A 22,983-nucleotide genomic window follows, 5' to 3' on the forward strand; every position below is an offset into this window, starting at 1 on the left:
TACAAGCCATCCTTTTTCTCTGTGCATAGTGCTGTGCGGTTGTTGTATAGGTGAACTGATAAGTGGGACAAGCCTCTTCGACAAAGCCTTGATTTTGGAATTATTGGATAAATGGAATTATTGGATAAATGGAATTATTTATCAACATACAAGGATGATATTGACCACAGGATCATTGAGAGCACTAGCACCTTAATCCACCGCAAGGGAGCGGCAGAATCATCTTGCAAAATCTTTGAAAGCTTCAAGAACTGGAGAAGCGATGTACTCAAGGACATTGACATTGATTAATGAACTGTTTATTGTGATTTATATTTAGTATTAATAATAAGATATTGTAGAGAGCGTTGTAATGTGTATTTTCTTAACGATGATTACAAGAATTTTTCTATGAATTTACTTGTTGCTGTTTTTGAATTTTGTTTAAATATCCTTTAGTAATATTGAATTGTGCTTCTTGATTTTCCACAGTTGTCTGTTTGCACTTAATCCCCAGTTGGAGGCAGGGGATTCCCTGCTTTGAAGGACCTCCACCCACTTCAGGTTTAGCAGAAAGCTGGGGGAGGAGTTTTAATGTCTGCTGGGCAGTCCATTATACCCTATGGAGACCTGTTCCCATTGGATATAATGAAGAATCAATCTGTGGGTGTCTGGGGCTTGGGGGGGGCTGTTTTTTGCAGAAGAGGCACCAAATTCTCAGCATGGTATTTGGCACCTCTCCTTAAAAAAAAAAAAACAGGTTTCAAAAAGATTGGACCAGTGGGTCCAATTCCATGAGTCCCAAAAGAAGATGTCCCCATCCTTCGTTATTTCCAATGAAGGGAAGGCATTTAAAGGAGCACAGCCCCTTTAAATATGATGGGCAGAACTCCCTTTGAAGTTCAATCATGCTTGTCACAGCCTTGCTCCTGGCTCCACCCACAAAGTCCCCAGATATTTCCTGAGTAGGACCAGGCAACTCTTCTGGGAGGGAAACTGGAAGCGCTTTCTCCCCCCATCCCAGGAGAGCTGTCTTGCAGTGCTGAGTGAATGAATGCTGTTTAAGGTGACTTGAGTCCAGTCGTGCACCGTGACTCAGCATGTGTCGGGTGTATAATGTATTCTGGCCCAGAGAGTTTGCTTTTGGCAACCCATAGAAGGCAGGCTGCATTCAGAGATGATTGCTACTTTTTGTTTTCAGTTTTTTATATTTAGATAAAACAAATAGACATCCCTAGAAGTTAGGAAGAATTTTGCAGCCAATGTAATTAATTCTTTGTTGTCACATTGAATAAAAACAAATGCAAGTGCTGGAAGGGGTAAAGAAGGGGAAAGGATTTCTGGCAGATAAGTTCACCTTATAAAGATGATTTCATTGCGTAGCAAAAATGGCATAGGGTCATTTGTTGGTGAATTTATTCCCTTCCTTTTATAATGTGTGTCCTCTTGTTGGTGTGTGTCTCTGAGAGTGCTTAGGGAATCAGTTCTCAGGTGCTTAGTGTAGGTTCTTTACATTTTTATTTCTTTTTATTTTGTATACAATGCAATTATCTGTTTGTGTTTACAACCACTCTCACTCTTTTTCTTAATAGTTTTACCTTGTGGTACCCCTACTAAGATCCACCCTGGTGTGCAAAGTCTTGCATTATTCCTTGCTGGAACCCTTTTTACAGCTAATTGTGTTAGTTCAGTTTGGGTAAGAAAGTGAAAAAGTGAAGGGATTCTAGCAGATAATGGTCAGCATAAGGTCATTTGCTGGCCTCATTATAGACCTGTCCCAGTGTACACCCCTATTGTACTGTGCAGCTTGAAGGGGAGTACAGGCTTTGCCTGAGTTTATTTCCGAGGACAGAACCCCCCCCCCCCACACACACCAGTCTTCCTATCTTATTCTTTACTTATTCCACAGTCTTCTCTAGATGAATCTTCTGCCACCCTATATCAGTGGTTCTCAGACTGTGTGTTGCAGCATACTAGTGTACTATAAATGAAGCTGAAGTATACCTAGAAAAGTTAAGCCACCATCCTGGATGCATTCACTGCTCTCTGTGCCTTAAAGCCGTAATGCCCCAAAGGCCATCCTCTCTCTATTGATATATTGCCAGTTACACGTCACGAGTGAAAACTGTATCAGAACCACAGAACTCAGTGAATATCAGTCTTGTGCAGACTTATACAAGGATTTTCTAACACTGCCTGTGCTTCAGCTGACAAGCGGGATAAGGTATCAGCAGCGTCACTACCTCCTAGAAAACATGGCCTCCCTCTCAGCCTTGAATGTGAACTGACTGAGCAGAGGGAATGATGAGAAACCAAGAAAAAATATTAACAGGGATGTCTTGCACTTTTATTTTGGGTGGGGGGAATTGCCCAGGTGTTAAAATAGATGCATCCCTTTTGCAGATATTTGAAAGTAGAAGTTTTAGGGTGTGGTTTGGTAAGGGGTTGAGAAACCTGGTTGGTATTTCTCAAACACCTGCAATTGCAGGGAAGGGGGGCTTCCTCTGGCATATGTTTCAGTGCACTGAATCTGATATGAGAATCCCATTGCTGTACAAAGAAATGAACGTGCAAGAGATTTGTCACATCCCATTGCAACTACAGCATGCAAAAAGTCAATTTGCAAAAGACTTCTAGGCATGAAATTGGTATTCACTAAGCTCTGTGGTTCTTATACCCAGAAAAGGACATGAGACTAGACCCCCATATTCATGCTCTGCCTCTGTTCCAACCTTGCCTTGATGTAGGCTGTAGTTCAAAATAAGAACCTCTGCCCTTTGCCAAATGAGGTAAGAGCTGGTTCCAGGGATCACATATCAAATTACTATTCAAACATTTTTAAGGATTAACTTTGGATTTAGTCATTCAGTATTTTGCTGGACAAGTGCCACCAAAAGAAAACAAAGAGCAAATATTACAATGAAAAGTTTTGGTTTCTCTGTTACCTTAGATCATCATGACCATATGTTTAACTACAAAGAATTTATTTAGAATGAATGATCATAGCAGTAGGAGAGGAAGAAATTCCTGAGATCGTAGACTCATACAATGACAAGGAACCTGCAATTGTAGTAACTTGCTTGTGCTTATTAGGAAGACAAATAGAAGACTGTCATTTGCAATCATCAGGAATTTTCCTCATAATATGCAATATAACATGTACATTTTTTTTAAAAAAAGATACCACCCTCCACACGCAATAATGTGAATATAAACAGTGAACATCGAAAGGTGATATTTGATTTTTTAAATTCTACATATTGTGGGATGGGGACTTTTCCAGGCAGACTTTAATATTTTTGCACTACAGACTCCTGCTTTCTGACCCACAGCTCTTATTGGCTGGTGGAACGTTGCTCTCAGGGGCTCCTCTGTGCTGGAGTATTTTTTCCCTTCTTTCTCACTCAGACTGGGTGTTACTATCACCACAAAGGGCTGGCCCTGTCACTAGGCAAACTAGGTGATTGCCTAGTTTGGTGGCCTTCTTGGGGTAAAGAATTGAATGCCCCCATGTAATTAGGTAATGCTATCAGTTGGGGGGGGGCACCAGAAATTAGCCTTGCCTAGGGTGCCAGACCGTCTAGGGCCTGCCCTGTCATCACAAGATATCTTGAGCACATCTGTGTCTGCCCCTGCCTTTTGATAGGTACTACATGCATGTGTTGAAGAGACTGATTTCTTCTATGCACATGCCCCCAAACTATTTATTCCCTCTCCATCAGTAGATACAAGCATACATAAAGAAAAAATGCCCTTTGTGTGTTTGTGTGTGGTGAGAACTGACAAGAAGAGAAAAAGGTAAGCATCTTCTCCAGCTCACCAGTTCTTCTCTACAAATCTCTTTGGCTACTTCATATCACCTGAGTAAACACATGTTAATGAGCATGTTACCTTTGCTGAGATAATGTGTCATTCCATCTTAGGTTCTTGATTTTTTGTCTATATCATGAAAATATGCTCAGTTTCCCACTCTGGAGGCATTATCATTCTGCACTGTTAAATAACTGTCAATGTTTGATATTCATCTTGTGTTCCCCACCCAGTTTTGTTCCTTGGACTAGATGCCATTATCATCACCCTCTAGTTCCACAACTGAAAAGAGGATTCACAGCTCTCTCACATCCTCACTTGCCACTATTTCTTCATAACACAAGTTTCCAGGATGTTAAATTTTACTTCAGAGATCAGACTCCCTGATTGTACAGTAATCCCACATACACACCTCTGGAAAAAGTTTGTGTATGCCTTTAATGGATATAAAAGAAGAATCGTACAGAAGACCAAAGAAGAATATTTAGCTAAAGTCCACTGTGGATGCTTACTTATGAAAACAGTAGTTAATAAGTTGAATAATATCTGCCACTCCACTCTGAAAATGCACTGTAAACTGTAATATTTATATGGACCCTAATTAGACAAAAACTCGCCTTTTTATGAAATGCCTCTTTGCCTTTCCAATGGGCACTTTCACATTGCATGTGTTGCCATGGTTATAAGAAGGGAGCGTAGCAGATCCTTGAAAGTCGTAATTGCTGTGTGTTTCCACACAAAGGCTCAAGGTTTCTTCATCCAGCACCTACAAAGGATTTTTTTTTTACCTCATAAACATGAATGTAAATTATTTGATTCAAGTTGGCATTGTGATGGATGAAACAGAAACAAGAGACAATCAAAACTGAATGACAGATTGATTCCTCCTCCTCTGCTGTAGCAAACCCCCCCCCCCCACCACAACCTAGCTGCTTTGCCATGAAGCCATAATTTCTACAAGGGATCATATTTTCTGGAATTTTTAATTTTAAAAAAATCGCATTTCAACAGCTCATATAGAACAGGAGCTTTAGAAAGCTTTTAAAAGTCTCTCAAGCCACTGCTCTGCTTCTCAAACTATCAAAGGCACAGTCTGTTTCTCCAAATAAAGAGTGCAGAGCTAAGATTTAAATTCATTCCAAGCCTGGGGTAGTGGCATTAAAAAATGCAGCAATTTTGTTTTTCACCCTGGCTAGGGTGCTTATTGCTCATTACAAATTTGGAACTTTCTCCATTCATAGCACCTTTCCCCCTTGGTAGCAGCCAAAAAAGTTGTAACGTACAGCAGTGAGACTGTTGGCTGGCATGAGCTGTAGTGGGGGAAGGCAACTTTTTTGGCCCAAGTGCCAAATGAAACACAACAGCTACCTGTGAAGATGTTTCTGTGGGCTGGCAAACAAATGGGAAGAAATGAGTGTTCTGCTGGACACAGAGATGAAGAATAGCATGGTGAAGAAGGAACATGGTGGTGTTAATTTATGCTTATTAGAAAGGCAGCCAGCAACCTCCTCGGCCAGCCTGCAAAAAGTGCTCGGGTAAGGTTAATGGCAGTTATAGGAGGTGTGGCCAGAATAAGCTTCAGATGATGACATCACAGTTATAGGTCTTAAAAAAAATGTCCCAGAGCTAGCACTGCCAAGACCCCGGTCCGGGCGGGAAATCCTCTGCCCCAGAGGTTCCCAACCCGCCAGCCCACATTGGGTTGGTGGGGGGAACCTCCCCCTGCATTGCCAGTGCAGTGATGTCACCCGGAAGTGATGTCATCAAAATGGTGGTTTGAACACGGGGCCGCTCTAGGTGTTTCTGGGGAAACTCTATGGTTTTCCCTGGACACTCTAGCCATTTGGGAGGTAAAACTCTATGGTACAATCACTGCCAATTCCTGGGCAATAAAATTGTGAGGAAGAGAGGGAGGAGGAGGAGGGGGCAGGGGGTACCAAGGCTGCCCAGGGCGCCATGAGCCCTAGGGCTAGCCCTGGTGGTTCTGCAGTAGACATTTGAAGCCTGAAGTTCTACTGTCCATATTTTACATCTAGTAAAACCAGAAACCAACCCTGGAAGCCCCTTTTAGTGTTTTGCTGTTTGTTGCCATTTTATAGGATTTTAATTATTTGATGGAAAGCTGCCTTGGGAGCTTTTGCATTGAGAGTGCAGGACAGAAACGTCTTATTAAATGATCCATGGCTAGCATAAGTAGTGGATAAAATTTGATATTGGCCAGGTCCAGAGAAGTGCTATAAAGTTGTAGGGCTTACCATTTATCACTGCCAACCTCTTCCCTCTTAGTGTACACACATGGGTTTATGAACTCCCATCCATGTTAGCAGTTAGAATCTTTCACATGAACCTTAGCTGTATAACTATATTAAATAAGAGTTGCTACCTGGATATATTAGTGAAAATGGTGTGAGGGGGACAAGACCCCTCCCTCCCACTGTGTCATGGTCCTAATCAGAATGGTCCTACTGGAAGCCCCTTCTCCTAGCATCAGATTTTCTGGGGCTGAATTTAGTTACACAATGTTACAGGAAAAGACTTCATATGTTAATATCTCTGATATCCAAGGTGATAGCTTCCCTTTTTTGTTAGGTGTGTGTGTTTACTTTTCCAGATGGAATTTCAAAACATGGGCATCAATGATTCCATTATAACCAAAAGAACTACTATAATCCTATCTCTAACCCCAAATATTTAATTACCGTTACCTGTTTCACAGTGCCACCATAAAAACAGTTCCCTGGAAGTAAGCTTTATTGAATATATTTGAGTTGGACATCACATGGTCCTTGAGTTCACCATGACATCACAAACTAGACATCACATGGTCCTTGAGTTCACCATGGGACACCTCCACCATTTTAGGGATGAAATTATCTTTGTTTACAAAAACTATGGAGGCCCATTTCTGATTAGGACCATGGCACAGGGGGAGGGAGGGGTCCTGTTCCCCTCACACCATTTTCAAGAGCCCAACCCCCCAGAATTTGGACTGTTGAAAATGATGTGTGTGTGTGGGGGGGGGGGGGGGACAGGTGCTTTTCCTGTTTCCATGTTATGGTTCTGACCAGGAATGGGCCCCTATGGTTTTAGTAAACAAAAAGAATTTAATCCCTAATTGGTGGAGGTGTCGCCATGGTGAGCTCAGGGGCACTGTCATATCTAGTTGTGTTCTCAGCAGACCTACTTAGGATTGGTCTCTTAGAAACATAAGAAGAGCCCTGCATGTTCAGACCAGTGGTCTGTCTAGTCCCGTGTCCTGTCTCATGCTGTGGCCAACCAGTTACTCTGGAAACCCAACAACAGGGCATAGAGGCGGAGACCTTCTGCTGATATTACCTCCTGGCACTGGTATTCAGAAGCTTATCACCTCTGAATGTGGAGGTTAAGCACGTGGCTGTTCTGTCATCCTCAGAATTATAAGAGCAAATGAAGTTACCTTCAAGAGTAGGAGTGCCCTTACAAGATATAGGATTGGATAAAACAGGATTGGAAACATGAGTAAACTTCAAGGCACTATTACTATTTATTTATTTATGTTTATTTATTATTTATTTATATTCCACCCTCCTCTATCGGGCTCAGGGTGGCTAACAACAGTTAAAACACACAAGAGTAAATATTACAGTAAAATCATAAAAATCATTAAAACATTTAACATATATAATTTTGGTCCCTAGATGGTGTTGTTGTTAATTCTTGGTTAGCGCTGTTTGCTGTAGTGTCATTAGATGTTATTAAGCTCCTTATGTTTCTGAGAGTTGGGATAGATATTGATTCTGTGGGGTGGTGAAGTACTGGATGCCTCCATTAGTTGTTAAAAGCCTGTTTAAACCAAACTGTCTTTCAGGCCCTATGGAATTGTAAGGATAGGAAAAGCCACTATTTTTTTAAGACATGTTTTTAATCTAGAAATAAGTATTGCTAAACATTCTTTATAATGTCATCAATTAAACAGGCTTTAAAAAATTCTTCTCTGGTGAAAAACAACTCTGTGTGCGCGCGCATGCATGTGCATGTGTGAAGGAAGGGTATACCCAAAGTCCCCACCAGGCTATGGCCTGGGCATTGGGTTGGATCCTGCCAGCTCTTCTGCTCAAACTCTCCTATTTGTGTCCTCACAGCAGCTCTCCATCCAGAACATCTTTTGCACACACAGGTCACCAGCATCACCTTTGTAGTGGTCCAAAGGTGATACACTTCCCTCTTTTGTCAGCAGAAAAGTTGATAAAATCCAACACGTTGTCATCTTTTCCAGCCATATCAAGCAGAAAGAAAGAAACTGAGCTTCAAGCCCCAAAGTCCAAAGTCAGCTCTGGATAACTGTTCTCTGTACATACAAATATACCTTTGAAAGGCTTTTAATGGGGTTGGAGGGGTAACATGTCAAATGATTTTTGAGTGAAACAGTTTAAAAGAGTGCATGGAACAAGCAGTGAGAAGAGTGCTGTGATGAAAGCTTGTTTCCAAATGTTTGCTGAGCTACCCACTTAAGAGGCAAGAGCGAGATAGTCTGCTAAAGTGATTCCAGATGGACCAATATTAATATCTTGCCTTTCCCTGATGAATGGGAAGGTATGACCCAGATAGAAAGCTGCTAAAATTACAGGCGCCATGGAGGCTTCGCCCAGTGCCTTACCACAGGGATACTTTATCCTTACCTCGGCAACTGTAACTCTGATGAGACGCTCTAACCTGCTGCAGTAAGCGTTCCAGAGCTTCAATCTGTCCCCTGTGCCTAGGCTCTCTGCCATCATAGTCTTTCCAGTCTGTTGAACAAAAGAAATAAACAGAATGAAATGTAGCAGACGAAAGAGAGACACATTGAGGTTTCTTTGCTCCTGATACTTCTTGGCTGCAGAGAGAATTGGCCGACATGTCTGTTTTTAAGTTTGTCCTTGAGATGAATACTGTGAAGAGCCATTTCCCTTGCAAGTTGCTTCTGCCATTACTATAACACCATCCTTTATACATTTATTCAAGTAGCATTGACTATAAGGATTAGAGTATATAATATCCTGCTCTTATCTTTGTCACAGTAGTTGGTGTAGCACAAAGAGTGCAAAAGCATGGAAGACCTCACATGAAATCTCTGCTCAGTTATGAACCTATTAAGCTGCATTCCGTGCTCCAACAGATAAGATGAAGATCTCTTGTTCTATACAATACAAACTGAGAGATGATTTACTCTGAATCCATGTAGGGGCAGGAGTGGGGTTAGCCCCTTCAATCTTCACTCAGTTTCACTGGGCTCCCTGCTTTGTTATTAACATTTTAAGAGAGAACATTTTAAAAAGCATTCATCCCCACCCCCTTAAAATGTTGCATAAGCCTGCAACTTGCATTTTTATGGACAGAACAGGACCTATCTTCTTAGCATTGTCTGCATGAGCCACTGCATTCTTACATCTTCCTCTGTAGCATCCTGAGAAATCTACATCAGAAACAGCGCGTTTTGGTGGCCTGCCAAAACTGTCTCCCAGCTCTCCTCGTAGCAACAATTTCCTTAAGAAGGTTCCTAGGTCTAAGAGTATACGCCACGTTGAAAGGCAGTGTTGTGTAATGATTACAATGTAGGATTACTTATTACTTATTGATGAAGCTCTGAGGCTGATCTTGGACCAGGCACTTCTTCTCAGACTAAACTACCTGTTGTGAGGATCAAATAAAGGAGGGAAGAATCATTTATGCCACCTTCAGCTCCTTGGAGGAAAGGTGGAATCCAAATGTGATAAATAAAGGCACAGTCAGAAACAGCAGAACCCAACAGTCTCTTCCCGCAATTCAGGGATGATGATAATAATGCTAGATTTGGCAACCCAAGTTAAGGCATTGCACACAACCTCAGTCTGCCCAAAATCTCTGGGAAAAACTACATGTTTTCAGAAAAGGCAGCCCAATATCTACCTTCTCCCATTCAACACTGCATGATCTAAATTACCTCAAGTCTTGATTTCATGATAATCCATGTTTCCCTAATACCTACCAGCAAAGGGCATTAGGTGGAGTAGAGGTGGAGACAGTGTGGTCATGTAAGGAGATGAGGCAAGGTGGTATAGAATCATAGTCAGAAGGGACCTCCAGGGTCATCTAGTCCAATCCCCTGCACAATCCAGGAAACTCACAAATACCTTCCCCTAAATTCACAGGATATATGTATTGCAGAGGGGAAACTCCATTTAAGGCTGCTCCCCCCCCCCCACACATTGTGTTTCACAATGCTTATTTCTACGCTATTTAATCATAAATGAGGAGATAGATCACTCCACAATTGCCTGTTTCTAGCATGCTGCTTTTGAAGTATACATTGCTGCTGATTAGAGGTTAGGCAAATGGACAAGTTAACCAATTGATCTGACAGTGAGCAAACTTCAAGTATTCTCTTTAGGATTACAAGTGTAAATCCTGAGAAGTCAAATTTATTTATTTGATTTATATACTGCCCTCCCCCCAAAAATACAGTTCTCTTAAATACAATTAAAATATATACTTTACAAAAAATAAACAACAATAATCACTGGTCAGGTGGCATTTAACATTCTGTATCCTTCCCTAGAGGGGCGAGATGGGGAGGCCAGACTTGATGGCAAACCATTGCTACCCTCAATCATAGGCCTGTTGGAACATCTCTGTCTTACAGGCCCTGTGGAACTGCATTAGGTCCTGCAGGGCATGGATGTCATGGAGTTCCATCAGGCCGGCTCAGTAGACCAAAATCTACTGGTAGCCCCTGACCCAAGAGATGTCCGGCCGTCCCTGACCAGAGGATCACCAGAAGGTTCTGATCTCCAGAGCACAATGCTCTTCAGGGGGTGTACTGGGACAGGTGGCCCCATATATATGCTTTGTATAACCCATAAATCCCAGGGATACCAAGAATGTTTTATTTCCTTTATCAATCACATATAATCTTGTGACAGTTCACTGAGAGATGCTTGGCCAACAGCTGCTCAGTGAACTTTCTAGCTGAACTTAGACTTGAACTCCAGTCTCCCATCCAAAATTCAGCCTTCTAGTACTTTTCAAATTGTGGTAGAAGACCCCAAAGTGGATTGATCCAATTAGGCAGCCGTGTTGGTCTGAAGTAGTAGAACAGAATAGGGGTCAACTGCACTTTAAGACCAACTTAATTTTATTTAGAACATAAGTAACACGAAAGCTTACGTTCTAAATAAAACTAAGTTGGTCTTAAAGGTGCAATTGACTCCAAAGTGGATTGTGTCTGTCTCATTAGACGGACACAAGGCCAGAAGGAAGAGGTATAGGTTGAGCTAGGAGAGGAAGCTCTGGTAGTCTCAATAGGAAATTTGGCTTTCCCTCTGCAAAATAACTATAAAATTGAACCCATCATATACTAATTCAGTATAAATTTGCTTAGTGAACTGATGTGATATTTAAAACCATACTAAAAGTGGGTGCAAGATGTGCTTGGTAGGCAGATCTCTTTTTTGCCAGTAATTCTTGGATCTCTTGATTGTTCTCATCAAACCAGTCCTTGTTCTTCCTTGTGGAGAACCCGAGGACTTCTTCAGAGATCTGCAGGACGGTAGTTTTTAGGTGTTCCCAGAGTGCTTCTGGAGAAGGGTCTGTGGGGCAACTGGGGTCCTCAATTCTTGACTGGAGTTTTGCCTGGAAGGCAGCTTTAACTTCGGCTGACTGGAGGCTGCCAACCTGAAACTTCCTCCGAGGGATACCTCCTCTCCTGGGTGTGGGTTTAAAGTGAAGACGGAGATTGCAGCGTACAAGACGATGATCCGTGCGACTCCTTGAGCGCTTTCATCAGCGCTGCCTTCGCACCATCCTCATCATCCACTGGAGTGACTTTGTGACCAACACTGAAGTCCTCAAGCGGGCGGAGGTTACCAGCATTGAGGCACTGCTGTTGAAGACGCAGCAGCGCTGGGCAGGGCATATTTCTAGGATGGAAAACCACCGCCTTCCCAAGATTGCCCTGTATGGCGAACTCTCCACCAGCCATCGAAATAGAGGGGCACCAAAGAAGAGGTACAAGGACTCCTTGAAGAAATCCCTTAGCACCTGTCACATCAACCATCACCAGTGGTCTGACCTAGCCTCAGATTGCAAAGCATGGAGGCACACCATCCACCAGGCTGTCTCTTCCTTTGAGAACGCACACATAGCTGGTCTTGAGGACAAAAGGAGATTGAGGAAGAATCGCACTGCTACAGGACCAACCCTAAATCAGACTTTTCCCTGCAGCCGCTGTGGCCGGACCTGCCTGTCCCACATTGGTCTTGTCAGCCACCAGCGAGCCTGCAGCAAACGTGGACTATTGCACCCTTCTTAAATCTTTGTTCGCGAAGCCAAGCCGAGAGAGAGAGAGAGAGAGAGAGAAGTGGGTGATAAAAGTCCAAAAAAGGGCCACTCACAGAGAGGGCAAAGAGGGTGGAAAATGGGAATTTCTCTGCAAGCAGAAAAAAGTACAATGCATTTAGAAATGGGTCCTGAACAGCACAGCAAGTTCGGAAGTGGATCCCACTTCAAATAGTTGGAGAATGGCTACATTTTTCTATATATCTAATAGTGAAATGTAGCCCTCATCTCCAGATATCTAAATCTGAAATCTTAACAAAATACATTGGGGGGGGGAGTTAAATCCCCCCCCCCCCCAAATAAAAGAGCTTTGACTGCAGACATACAGACAATGCACTTACTTTGAACATATGAACATATGAAGCTGCCTTATACTGAGCCAGACCTTTGGTCCATCAAAGTAAGCATTGTCTACTCAGACTGGCAGCGGCTCTCCAGGGTCTCAGAGCTGGCAGCAGCAGACTCTGAGAACTACTCTGGGCCTGGCTGCAGCAGCAGTGGACTCTGGGAGCTGCTCCAGGCCTGGCCATAGTGGTGGCAGACTGGGAGTCACTTGGGGCTCAGAGTGGCTCTCAAATCACGAATGCTACGACTGGGCTCAAAGGTTAGGTGTGGTCTGAAGCCAGCCTGGGCTTAGCGATGAGTGAGGAGACAGGATTTCCCCCTGAGTGCCTCACAGGCCCACCACTTGTTATATTTTTACTCTGTCTTCCCTCCAGAGAGCTCAAGGTGGCATCCATGGTTCTCTTTATCATTACAATAACAGCATGAGGTAGATTGAGTGAGAAAGCAACTAACCAAGGATCGCCCAGTGAACTCCATGGCGCTGAGTGAACCATTGCTCTCCATGGTCCTAGTCTAAGACTGAAATCACTATGCTACAATGGGTCATATCCAACAAACCAACAAATAAAAACAATAACAGATGCACATTTTCTCCATGATTCCCTTCAACTAGCAGTCTCTTTTGATCCCTGTGAAGATGATGTTTGGAGCTAGGGGACTTGTGTGAACAAAAAGGCTATGTAGGTCAGGCTACAATGAGGAAGGAAAACCTCCTCTTCCCTCTTCCACAACCACAGTCTAGGACCTACATACCTTCAGGACCACCTCTCCTAATATATCCACAGAAGAGCATTATTCTCAGTAGACCAAAATCTACTGGTAGTCCCTGACTACCCCTCAACTAGTCCCTGAGGGATGTCCAGCTATCCCTGACCAGAGCCAGGGATTTTTCTTCCCTGGCTCCAAACTGATGGAACTCTCTGTGGAATAACATCCGAGCCCTTGGGATGTGAAGCAGTTCCACAGGGCCTGTATGGCAGAGATGTTTCACCAGGCCTTTGGTTGAGGACAGCAACAGTTGCATCCTCAGGCACTCCCATTTTTCACCCCCTCTGCCCCAAATGTGAGTGGTCCTTTCTGGATTTTTATCACCATCTTTTAGTGGTACTGATTTTAAGGTTTTCAATTATATTTTTATTGTATTACTTTTTATGTTGTACACTGCCCTGAGCCCCACTTGACAGGGGAGGGCAGTCTAAAATCAAATATATAAATAAGTAAATAAATAAGCTGAATTTTTAGGTTTTCACGGCTGGTAACATCATTAGGGTTTGTAGAATCTTTCGGGCTCAAGTGCCATATTCTACTGGAGAAAGTTTTTCTTCCAGACGTTTCGTTCTCGGCTACGGAGAACATCCCCAGTGGCGTTGCAACCGGAGCAGGTACTCTGACCTTCTTGGCTGCTGTGCATTGAGTGAGGCCAGGGCTGCTGGAGAGCTGCTATTTCTAGGCTGGAGGGGGTGTGGTGAAAGGGCAATAGGTTTGTGGATGTGCCCAAGGTTTGGTAGGGCTTCCTGGAAGGGTAGTGATAAGGAAACTGGCTGTTGAATGTGACCATTGTTCTGTGTTAATTGCTGGGAGGGTTGGAAGGGGGGTGAAGATAAGGAAGATGGTTGTTGACTGTGCTGATTGTTCTGTGGAATGTGCTGGTTGTTCTGTGAATTTCTGCAATGTATAGTCTGTAGGGTGTTTTGCAGAGCTGGATACCAAGACTGGTGGATGGAAATGCCTTCTTCCTTTCTGTTAAAGTTGTGCTGGTGTTTGTAAATCTCAATAGCTTCTCTGTTCAGGCGGGTATGATAATGTGAGGCCGTAGAAAGGACTTCAGTTCTTTCAAAGTGGATGACGTGGTCTCCTTCTTGAAGTGCATGTTCAGCTACAGCTGATTTTTCTGGCTGAAACAAATGACAGTGTCTCTTGTGTTCGGTGAGGCGGGTGTTGATGCTGCGTTGGGTAGTGCCAATGTAGACTGCACCACAGGAGCAGGGTATTTTGTAGACTCCAGGGGTTGAAAGTGGATCTCTCATATCTTTGGCCGAGCGCAGCATGTGGCGGATCTGTTGTGCGGGTTTGAAGACTGTGTCAACATTGTGGCGTTTGAGAATTTTGCCAATGCGGTCGGTGACAGATTTTATGTAGGGCAGGAAGGCTGTACCTACATTTGTGTGTGGCTCAGGATTTGGTCTCTTGGGATGGAGGGCTCTTCTAATTTCTTGTAGGGAGTATCCATTGGCCTGGAGTGACTGGTTGAGGTGGTGTAGTTCCTGCTGGAGTTGGCTTGGTTCACAGATGTGTGATGCTCGGTGGATGAGGGTTTTTACAACTGTATGTTTTTGGAGAGGATGATGATTGGAATTCTTATTTAGATAGCGGTCGGTGTGTGTGGGTTTCCTGAATACAGTGTGGCCGAGTTTTCCATCATCTTTCCTGGTAATGAGGACGTCAAGAAAGGCAAGTTGACCATTGTTTTCTTTCTCCACGGTAAACTGGATACGAGGATGGAATGAATTCAGATGAAGGAGAAAGTTATTCAAAGCAGCCTCTCCATGACTCCAGATGGCAAAAACATCATCCACATATCGGAGCCAGCAACATGGTTTTAGGAGAGCAGATCTTAGTGCTGTATCTTCGAAGGTTTCCATGTAAAAGTTAGCGATGACAGGGCTAAGGGGGCTTCCCATGGCAACACCATCGATCTGTTCATAAAAGTTATTGTTCCATTGGAAGCAGGTAGTGGTGAGCACGTGGTGGAATAGGGCAGTGATATCATCAGGAAATATGTGTTGTAGTTGAACAAGGGTTTCTTTGATGGGAACCATAGTGAACAACGAGACGACATCGAAGCTTACTAAAAGATCGCTGGGTTGGAGTTTTAGGGGTTTGATTTTTTCCAAAAAATATGATGAGTCCCTGATGTAAGAGGTAGTGTTGCCCACAAGGGGTTGAAGAAGGCCGGTCAAGTGTTTGGCTATGGCGTAGGTAGGTGAGCCTATGGCGTTGACTATCGGTCGAAGTGAATAATTATTTTAAATATATACTGCTTTTCTGTCCTACACACAAATCTGATTCCAAATATACAGATAATATCAAAAAGATTAAAACCAACAATAATTGATTAAAATGATCAGCACAGCATTTCAGTTTTCAAAATACCTTAAAAACAACTCAGGCTTACATCCTTCCTCCACGAAAGATCATCAGAAATGTTGCTTTCCTAGACAGCCCATCCCAAAGGATGGGATGCCACTGAAAAAGCCTATGGGTGAGCTGAAACCACCCTAATCTCCCTTGTTGTTAGGACAGCTAACATCCTCCATTGTACTGAGTGCAGCACTCTCGAGTGTTCATACTGGGGGAGGGGTCAGGCAAGTATGTCATTCTGCGGCTGCTTAGAGCTTTGAAGAATAAAACCAGCACTTTGATTTGAACTCAGAATAAAGCGGCACCCAATGGAAATGTTTCAAGGTCTCTGGAATACAGATTGACTTGCTAGTTCTCATCGGTAGCAAGGGAGCTACATTTTGTACTCAAGCCCACTTCAGAGGCAGCGTCACACAGAGTGCACTGCGGTAATGAACCTTTAAGGTTCCAACAGCAATGATCAGTGTACATATATTGGTTGTATTTACAATGCAATTTTATAGCTAGATGTAAATGAAGAAAAGCTTTCCTAGCCCATCAGCGTCTCCACATGCAAGGCTACATCCAGCGATACCCCAGATTCTAAAGTATAAGATGATGATGATATTGGATTTATATGCTGTCCTCTACTCTGAATCTCAAGAGTCTCAGAGCAGCTCACAATCTCCTTTATCTTCCTTCCCCACAACAAACACCCTGGGAGGTAGGTGGTGCTGAGAGAGCTCTCCCAGAAGCTGTCCTTTTAAGGACATCTGTGAGAGCTATGACTGACCCAAGGCCTTTCCAGCAGCTGCAAGTGAAGGAGTGGGGAATCAAACTCGGTTCTCCCAGACAAGAGTCTGCATACAACCACTACACCAGACTGGCTCTCTGCCTCCATTACAGCCATAGCTACAACATAGCTACAATGGTAGTTAACTTTTGGCTTTTCATGCAGTATCACATCCATCTTGTATGGATTCAGTGTTAGCTTGTTCTTTCTAAGCTCTTGACCACAGCCTCCAGGAATGCTCCAGAACCGGTTTGACTACATCTGGGGTCTTAGTCAGAGAGAGAGATATAACTGGGTGTCATGTATATACATGACAGCCAACCCTCAAACTCCAGATAATTCTACTAGGTGGCTGTGCATAGATGTTAAACCATATAAGAACATAAGAGAAGCTATGTTGGATCAGGCCAATGGCCCATCCAGTCCAACACTCTGTGTCACACAATGGCCAAAAAACCCAGATGCCATCAGGAGATCCATCAGTGGGGCCAGGACACTAGAAGTCCTCCCACTGTGCCCCCCCCCCAGCACCAAGAATACAGAGCATCACTGCCCTAGACAGAGAGTTCCAACAATATGCTGTGGCTAATATAGGAGAGAAGAGAAAACACTACATGTCAACTCCCAAGAGGACTGATTCCATATCTCTCCTCACCACTCTCTGCATTCTATGGGAAAGATCAAAACCATTTAAAGGCTACTCCCATAATGCCCACCCGAAGTTCCATGCAATGCAGAAAGATTGCATGATGTACACTGCATGATGCAATCTTTCTGCATTGCATGGAACATCGGGTGGGCATTATGGGAGTAGCCTTTAAATGGTTTTGTACATTGTATGGTATCAGCCCTCACTGACACATATAACAATATCAGATGTGAAACACTGGCTCTGTTTATGAGAGTGAGCAGTGCAAAACCCAGGCCTAAAGCCAGGCCAAAAAGATTCAAGTCAGACTTACTCTGCCACAAAATCATCTTATCACCTTACCCCCAAATTGACAGGATAGCTCACTGGATCAAATGAATGAATGAATTATTAAAGTAATTAGACCAGCCATATTCATATAGAATTTTTAAAAATTGTATACAAAGTACAAGATAAACAGGATGAAAAGTTAAAATTTAAAACCTAGTTAAAATAAAGTTTTTAATCTAAGTATCATTAAACAAATTCTATGTATTTGATAAGTGATCTTGGGATTCTTATCAGGTAAAAGGTAATCAGGCCTGACTTTATTTCTGCAACCAGGAATTTTATCCAGCAGCGAGGTAATGATCTCCAGACAAGCCTCCTTATAATACTGGACCATTTGCTGGCATAGAGGACTTTGCCAGCAATCATCTAATAATTGCTTACTTTAATGATTTTGAGAAGTAACCCTCTGGAATTGTTAATGATTCAAGTCAGAGGTACCCTCAGCTTCTCCATATATGATTTAATCCATCAAAATGGAGATGGATCTAAGTTACAGTTTCCATAATCCTGTAGGGCAGGGTGGCCAATGGTAGCTCTCCAGATGTTTTTTGCCTACAACTCCCATCAGCCCCAGCTAGCATGGCCAATGGCTGGGGCTGATGGGAGTTTTAGGCAAAAAACATCTGGAGAGCTACTGTTGGCCACCCCTGCTGCAGGGAAACCAATCCAAAGCTATTGATATAACCATGACAAGATAGTGCTTCTGACACCTCTGCTCCCTGAGATCCATGTGTATTACACTGGTGGTTGGTTGGATTCAACCCACTAGGCTTGGTTCCATGCCCATCTGTAAAGTTTTTATGGCAGACTTTGCTGCACTTTCTTATTAGCTGCTAGCTATTTCTCCAGTTTTAACAACGTCCCACAAAGGCCTCTCTCCAAGTCCTGACCACAAATTCTCAGGCAGCAAACAGAGAAATTTTTGATCAGATTTATAGCGATCATCATGACCTCTACAGTCCACAATAACCTTAGTTGTTGGTTTTCACACATCTTTTAATTTAAAAGAATACAGGCAATAACCTATCACGGTTCTGTAAATAAAAAGCATGATCTCGGTATGTTTGTGTATCGACAGATTCATCCAAAAGTCAGGCAGATTGGCTTGCCTTTGCTGGCACAGTGTATGTGAATATATTCAGAGCCACCAGCAGGCCGACTGTTTTCAAATGGAGCATGCAGTGTTGGTTTACGCTGCAAGCTCATGGGCCAATATTCCATTGGAAGGACTTAACATTCCAGGAAAATAACAGAGCACTTTCCCCCCTTGCACTTCTCGCTACTTAGGGAGCCTGGATGATAGCATAGCTGGTAGGACTTTTCACACATATTGCCCATTCTGATTTCTTTAAAACATGATTTTAGTCTGGATGAAATACCTAATTGCTGGATAAAAAAGCTAATTATAAGACCAGGAAGCTGAGATGCTCACCACCAAAGACAATTCCTCTGGTGGATTAAAAATGCCGCTTGAAAATAGAGAGGGTTCATGTGAATTTAATATGTTTTACACTTTATTTAGTGAAGTGAGAAGATGCTGTTATGCTCAAGTTTCATCTGCTCTTTCCAGTAATGACTGGGAAAACAAATTACATGAATTTACAATAACGTCCAAATTAACTAACTATATAAGCATCAAAGACAGATGACATCATAACAGAGTCTTTCAAAATTGGCTTTCCTTTATTTATTCCTTGGCAAAGTTAATAATACATATCTAGTATTATGTCATACAGATAATCTATCACAGGCATTACTGATTTTACTTTGCTATGCTCTTTGTGTGTGTATTTAAAATAATTTGCAGAGGTGGGCTTAGACTTATTTAAGCAGAAGGAACATGGCACGAGTGGATTTTTCCTACCTCCCCCTTTCCAACGCAAACCAACATGTCCAAAATCATGTTAATGGATATTGAAAATGTTTGTTTCATTTGTAATATCATGAAACACAGCAACTACTGTTACTTACTAGGGTTGCCAACTCCAGGTTGAGAAATTCCTGGAGATTTGTGTGCGGAGTTTGTTAGGAGCAGGGTTTGGGGGAAGGAAAGGAACTCAATAGGATGTAATGTCATAGAGTCTGCCCTCCAATGCTGCCATTTTCTCCAGAACTAATCGCTGTAGTCTGGAGCAATGTTCCCTTTAAGCTGTGGAGTCTTGTGAGCAAAAATTCTACTTTGTACTACTAGCATTAAAGTTGTGAGCTACTGCATCAATTAGTTTTTCCTGAGCTAAGACAAAAATGTGTGAGCCAGAGGCAAAAACCTGTGAGCTAGCTCACACTAACTCAGCTTAGAGGGAACATTGGTCTGAAGATCAGCTGTAATTCTGGGAGATCTCCAGGACCCACCTGGAGGTTGCCAATCCTAATTACTACACATATACATTTCTGTATGATTTTAAGCCAGTCAATCTCTCTCAGACTTAACCTACTTTACAAGGTTCCTGCTGGGATAAAAGAGAAGACCATGAGCTTCTTTGTAGGAAGGGTGGGATAAAAGACTGACATAAAGAGGTACAAAGAAAGATGACAGAGTTCAGCAATGGTGTTCCCAGTCCCATCTCCAGTCCGCTTCCACCCTCTTTTCTAGAATACACTCCCACAGAGAAGAATCTTAACCAAAGGTTACAGCAGATTTAGGATTCCTTTCAGTTTGATCCCCTGTGCTTTAGTAGCTATTTGGTATCTTGAGGCCTGAATGGGATTCAAGCTTGAACCCTTGGCTGCTTCCACACAGAGGTTTGCTCTGGTTTTGCATCCAAACCACAGCATTTTGATGGTTTGTCTTTATTCTGAGAACCAGCATTGTACCCTGATAATTTGCTTTCTGAGTTTTGTCCTGGTTCGCTGCAATCTTTCCCAAACTTGGTTTGGCGTTAATTATCTATCTTTAAAATATTTCAATCAAAGTATAGTTTCATGTGCTATGGATGGGAATGTCCTCCTGTCCCCACTGCAGGGTTGGCTCTACCACTAGTCAAACTAGGTGATTGCCTAGGGTGCTGGTCTTCTGGGCGTGATGAACTTGGTGCCCTCCATCTGACTCAAGCCTCCTGGAGTCTCTGAGAGGTGCGAGCAGCAGGGCTCTAATCTAAAAGGATCCCCCCCCGCCATGCCTCTAAGAGGCATGGGCAGCGGGACAACCCCTTCTCTAGGGTCACTGCGGCCCAATTCCTCTATTTCATCCTATGGGCCCATTGGATAGAATGGAGTCATGCTGCCACTGTGGTGCAATGCTACAGAAGGGGTTTAAAGTTTAACCCCCTTCTCTGGGGTTGGAATGCAGGGGCCAACAATCTCTCCATTCTATCCTATGCACCCATAGAATAGAATGGAGAGATCTGGTCACAGTGACCTCAGAAAGGAGTGTGTGTGCACAAGTAGTTAGCCTTGTCTTGGGTGCCCAAGGGTCTAGGGATGGCCCTGCTCCATTGGCACGATGTTACTTGCCTCAGCTCTGACACTAGCCCTCCTATGCCACAGGTGTAGGTGTGTGTGAGGCTTAAAAAATCAGAAATTTTAATTACTTTCATTTAAAAAGTATTTTTTGCAGAAATATGCCTTTCCCCTGATATCTCTGCAATGAAAGGGACTAGAGGTTTACTTTTTAAATGAAAGCTGGGAATTCAGAGGAGCTAACACATACGTCCTGGAGCTATGTGGTGTTGGCCTTCTTAAACTCTGTCACTGGCAAATAAAACCCATTTGAGAATATTTATGAAAAGTAAACATTTCTCAGCTGTCGGGTATGAATGCCTTTACTTCATTCTGATTAGCTTCTCAAGCTCATGAAATTGTTCTAAGATCCTAATAAGACCAAACTGTAATGTAATCTCGCGAAGATATTACTTCAGTAATCTGTATAAAGGAAGGCAGTATGTGTACAGCCAGTTTTAGCAATGAATCCAATAACTGAAAAGTAGCTAACACAGAATACAATTATACCTCGGTACAAAATTTAAAAAAAATACTCAGAAAAAACAAACAAACCACTTTTATTAATATTTTTGAAGCTAGGAAGTAGTGTTTGAGGTACTCTGAACTACTGCTTAATAAGCGGATTGCAAATATTACAACACTGTCAGATTCTTCAGTTTTGCATGCACCCTGATTCTAGTCTTATATGTAATTTATGGCATATTCTGTAAAATAGTCCAGTGAAATCTGCTAGAACTACACCAAGCAAAATAAAGATGTGTTAAAGGACACAATGTGTAACATGAAATGCAAAAATCCTGTGCTCTAAGTAAAGGGTTAAAGAACAGCTTCAGGTTTTATCAGATGTTGCTTTGTTTATCAGAATCATAAGACTTTCCCAAGAGAGCTGGTTTTTAGTATTGTAACTTTTTTCATTTTGTGGGTTTTTTTTTTTTTTTTGCACAAGAGGGTTTGGAAGAGCCAGGTTAATTTAAATGCAAGCAGCACATTCATTAGTGTCCAATGTAATGGGAGAGAATGGTCAAATTATACTGCCAAAGCTGCAAAGAGGTGAGAACTCTTAACTTACTTGAAGGAGAAGCGCAGGATGGTGTGGAAGTCTGAGGTGGTCCCCAGCCTTTCATGTTATAAGCAGAGACTCGGACATAATAATTTCGGCCCTATAAAGAAAAAGAAAAATAGAAAAGCCCAAGTTTTGTAAACATACAATATCTTGACGTTAGACAGCTATCCATGGGTAACAGTGAATCCGAAGCAGTGGTGCAGCTTGCTTGGAATGGTGATGGGCAACAGGAGCTCATGGTGGGGCATCCCCTATTCCTACCAGGAAATTGGCACATTAAATAGGAGTGAAGGCAAGCAAGACTGAACACAATTCAGGCAAAGAAGAAGAATGGCACAGAGAAGGAACAGCAGCCATGGAACAGCACAGCATGAAGCAGCATTGAAACAGCCTTAAGAGAGAATCAGAGTCAGAAGGAGACTTATAAGCCATCTACTGCAACCCTAGCTCAGTGTAGGGAATCAGTGCTGGGGAGGGCTCATGGAAATTGGTACCACTGTTGAATGGATTTTACTCTTAGGAAGCTTCCCTTCATATTCAGTCAATGTCTACCCTCTTGAGTCCTTCATTAGACTGAGTCTTTCCCTCTTAAGAGAACAAAACTTTGCTGACCTCCATGTGACAGCATTCAGGTATCAATCAAAGGTTGGAGGAAATGGGCAGGGCCCATGAACACTACTTCTGGCTGTGTAACTGGAAGTGATGTCACTCACTGCAGGATATCATTTTGGTAAGACTCTTACCAAAGAGTGGTCCTGAAGATATGTAGGTCCTGAAGGTGGTCCTGAAGATATGTAGGTCCCAGACCACTCAAGGCCTGCAGCATTTGAATTGTTATTCTTAGTGGGAACAGACTTCTGTCCCAGTCTATGTTACCTTTGCACATACAAACCTGAACAGCAGGTTTGTATGTGCAGAAATACAGTGCAGAAATGCAATGTATGATTCAACTTACAGCTCTATCAAGAATCTTTTTGTGCAGTATTTTAATAGTACGGTGGTAGAGCATCTGCTTGGTAAGCAGAAGGTCCCAGGTTCAGTCCCCAGCATCTCCAATTAAAAAGGGTCCAGGCAAGCAGCTTGAGATCCTGAAGAGCCGCTGCCAGTCTAAGTAGACAATAC

The 22,983-nt window shown here is 42.8% G+C and overlaps 1 protein-coding gene across 1 annotated transcript in view; it reads right to left on the reverse strand.

Moving 5' to 3' along the window:
* ANKFN1 (ankyrin repeat and fibronectin type III domain containing 1) overlaps window positions 1–22,983 on the reverse strand; it is a 188,511-nt gene that overhangs the window by 76,617 nt on the left and 88,911 nt on the right. Inside the window, exons 7-8 of the mRNA XM_060252504.1 lie at window positions 21,868–21,958; window positions 8,448–8,555 (exon numbers count right to left, since the gene is read on the reverse strand). Of these exons, the coding sequence (XP_060108487.1) occupies window positions 8,448–8,555; window positions 21,868–21,958 (199 nt within the window). The remainder of the gene's footprint in view (window positions 1–8,447; window positions 8,556–21,867; window positions 21,959–22,983) is intronic.

The sequence above is a fragment of the Heteronotia binoei genome, chromosome 13, assembly GCF_032191835.1.
Source record: "Heteronotia binoei isolate CCM8104 ecotype False Entrance Well chromosome 13, APGP_CSIRO_Hbin_v1, whole genome shotgun sequence".
Classification (NCBI taxonomy): domain Eukaryota; kingdom Metazoa; phylum Chordata; class Lepidosauria; order Squamata; family Gekkonidae; genus Heteronotia; species Heteronotia binoei.